Consider the following 2,156-nt stretch of genomic DNA (forward strand, 5'->3'; position numbering starts at 1 on the left):
CGAGCCATTTTTTTTTAAATGCACGTATATTTAATCAGCAAATGCAAATGAGCTCCAGCCCGCCTTCCCATCTTCCCCAGCACCAGAGAGGTGACAACCTGGCAATGCAAGCATTGGGATGGGAGGGGGCCCCCTCTTTGGCCCAGATTTGCAAGCCATGGGTTTCCATTCCATGCGTGCACTCCTGTGGCCATGGTGAGGGCGAGAACACCTAGCCCCCTTCCCTACAGACAGCCTCCCACCCCGTGCACGTGTGGGGCACACACCCTCCAACAAGTGACAGCGCACAGGAGCGCCCGTGGATATTCTACAACCCAACAGGCCATCAGAGATCCAACAAACGTTCCTGTGCCCACCTGTAACACCCTCCCCGTCCGCATAGCTGGCCTGCTCCTCTCGCCCCTGGCCAATGAGTCCCTGCCTGCAGGGCCTGGATCCCGTCGCCCTCTCCCATCCTCCCCCCCACTTTCAAACGTAATTCAGTTCAAATACAAATGCCATAGGATCTACAGCTTCAACTTGTCCCCATCACTGCACCTCAAAACTCACACAAATGCATGGCATGAACCCCCCTCCCCAACCCGTTTCCGGTGCCGGGAAGAGAAAGAACGGGTTAGAGAGGGCTAGCAGGCTGACCTGCCCCCTATCCATGGGGGACTGGGCCCCTGGCTGGCCTCTTGAGGGGCTGGAGCAGGCTGTCCCCCCCCCACACACACACCCGAGAGCAGGTGTCCCAAAGATGGCCTGCGTCCTCTCTCCTGCAAGACCCAGCTTGTGCGAAGAACCCAAGACAGATTCCAAGCCAAGAAGGAGGGTGGGGAGGGGGGTGTCTTCATTTTCTGGGCAGAGAGAAAAATGACCCCCTCAAGGGCCATTCCCAGCAGGGGTCCCTACAAGTGTCCGTTGTGCCATGGATAAAGAAAGCCTTCGAGACGCCTGGAGGAAGATGCAGGGGTGGCAGAACCTGGGTCTCCAGAGGGGGGCGTGCCATGTGCTGCCGGAGGGCTCTAGTCCGTTCCGTTTGTGAACTGGCAGAGTTTGTTTTCCAGGTCGGAGATTCGCTTCTCGTGGGTCTGGACTGTTTGCCGCAAGGAGCGGATTTCCTCCAGCAGCTCCCCCAGGGCAGAGTTCTGCAAAGAGAGCGGGAGGCAAACTGCTGATCGACAGTTTTGGTCCTGACCTCACCCCCCACCTCACCCCCCAACCTGGTCAAGACCCCCCAATCTGGTCAAGAAAGCAATGGGGGGGGGGAGGATTCTAAAGCAAGCTCTTAAATCAACTTGCATTTTCCTAAATCAGCCCCCACCATCCCCCTCTAAATATAGGCTATTGATGGATATATAGGTCTTCTTTTAGGAATTCCAATGCAAACACTGATTTCTGGCAAACTGTCCCCGCGCCATGAAGACAACTCTATAAAAATAATCCCAACGTGAAATGTGAACTTTTTGATACTGAGTGAAAAAAATCGAGAAATTCTAGCACAGTCCAAATCTGCACAGAGTTTCGTTTCATTTCAGGTCTGCTTTACAAAGCAGCCCACCGGGCAGTTTGCACGCTGCTCTTGGAACAAAGGGTAGCTCAGGAACTCAGAAATCCACCCACCCCCCTTGTTAGAAAACCATTAAGGTCTTATGGGCAAGCCTAAACCATTAACATCCTCATTCTTCGATCAAGCCCATTAGTGTTAATTGAGCAGGATGAGCATGCCTGGAAGGCCATTGTGCCGTTACTGCCCCCAGTTGGCGATGCAGCCTTCCTTAATGCTGTTGCAGGGAGGATTCAAGGCCCCAGAGCCAACAGACCTGAGAAGCCTTCACGGCCACCAAATTCCCCCCCTCCACCACCAACCTCCCCATCCCCATGGATTAAGCAAGTGGATAAACTCACAGAAAAATTGGTGTCACAAGTGGACTGGCTCCGGCGTGGCCCTGTGGGGGGCCTACTGTCTAGGATGTTTTTCTTGGTGACTTTGAGCTCCCGGTTTTTGACAGGGACGTAGCCGTCACGCAGCGAGATCAGGATGGGCTCTGCCTCCTTGCCTGACAGCCATTCGTCCGCCTCTAGCGCTGGCTCGGGACCCGGCGTGTCAGGATACAGGTCGTCTTGGAAGAGGTCGGACTGGAGAAGGGATATGGGAAGAGGAGCAAAGGGGT

General features: G+C 54.8%; 1 protein-coding gene across 1 annotated transcript in view; it reads right to left on the reverse strand.

The window, feature by feature from the left end:
- The window catches only part of CORO6 (coronin 6), a 48,951-nt gene continuing 46,795 nt past the window's right edge, over window positions 1-2,156 (reverse strand). The window contains exons 10-11 of the mRNA XM_015422063.1: window positions 1,891-2,121; window positions 1-1,130 (exon numbers count right to left, since the gene is read on the reverse strand). Coding sequence (XP_015277549.1) covers window positions 1,008-1,130; window positions 1,891-2,121 — 354 coding nt within the window. The 3' untranslated portion in view covers window positions 1-1,007. The remainder of the gene's footprint in view (window positions 1,131-1,890; window positions 2,122-2,156) is intronic.

This window comes from Gekko japonicus, unplaced genomic scaffold (genome assembly GCF_001447785.1).
Source record: "Gekko japonicus isolate JY-2015 unplaced genomic scaffold, Gekko_japonicus_V1.1 scaffold182, whole genome shotgun sequence".
Classification (NCBI taxonomy): domain Eukaryota; kingdom Metazoa; phylum Chordata; class Lepidosauria; order Squamata; family Gekkonidae; genus Gekko; species Gekko japonicus.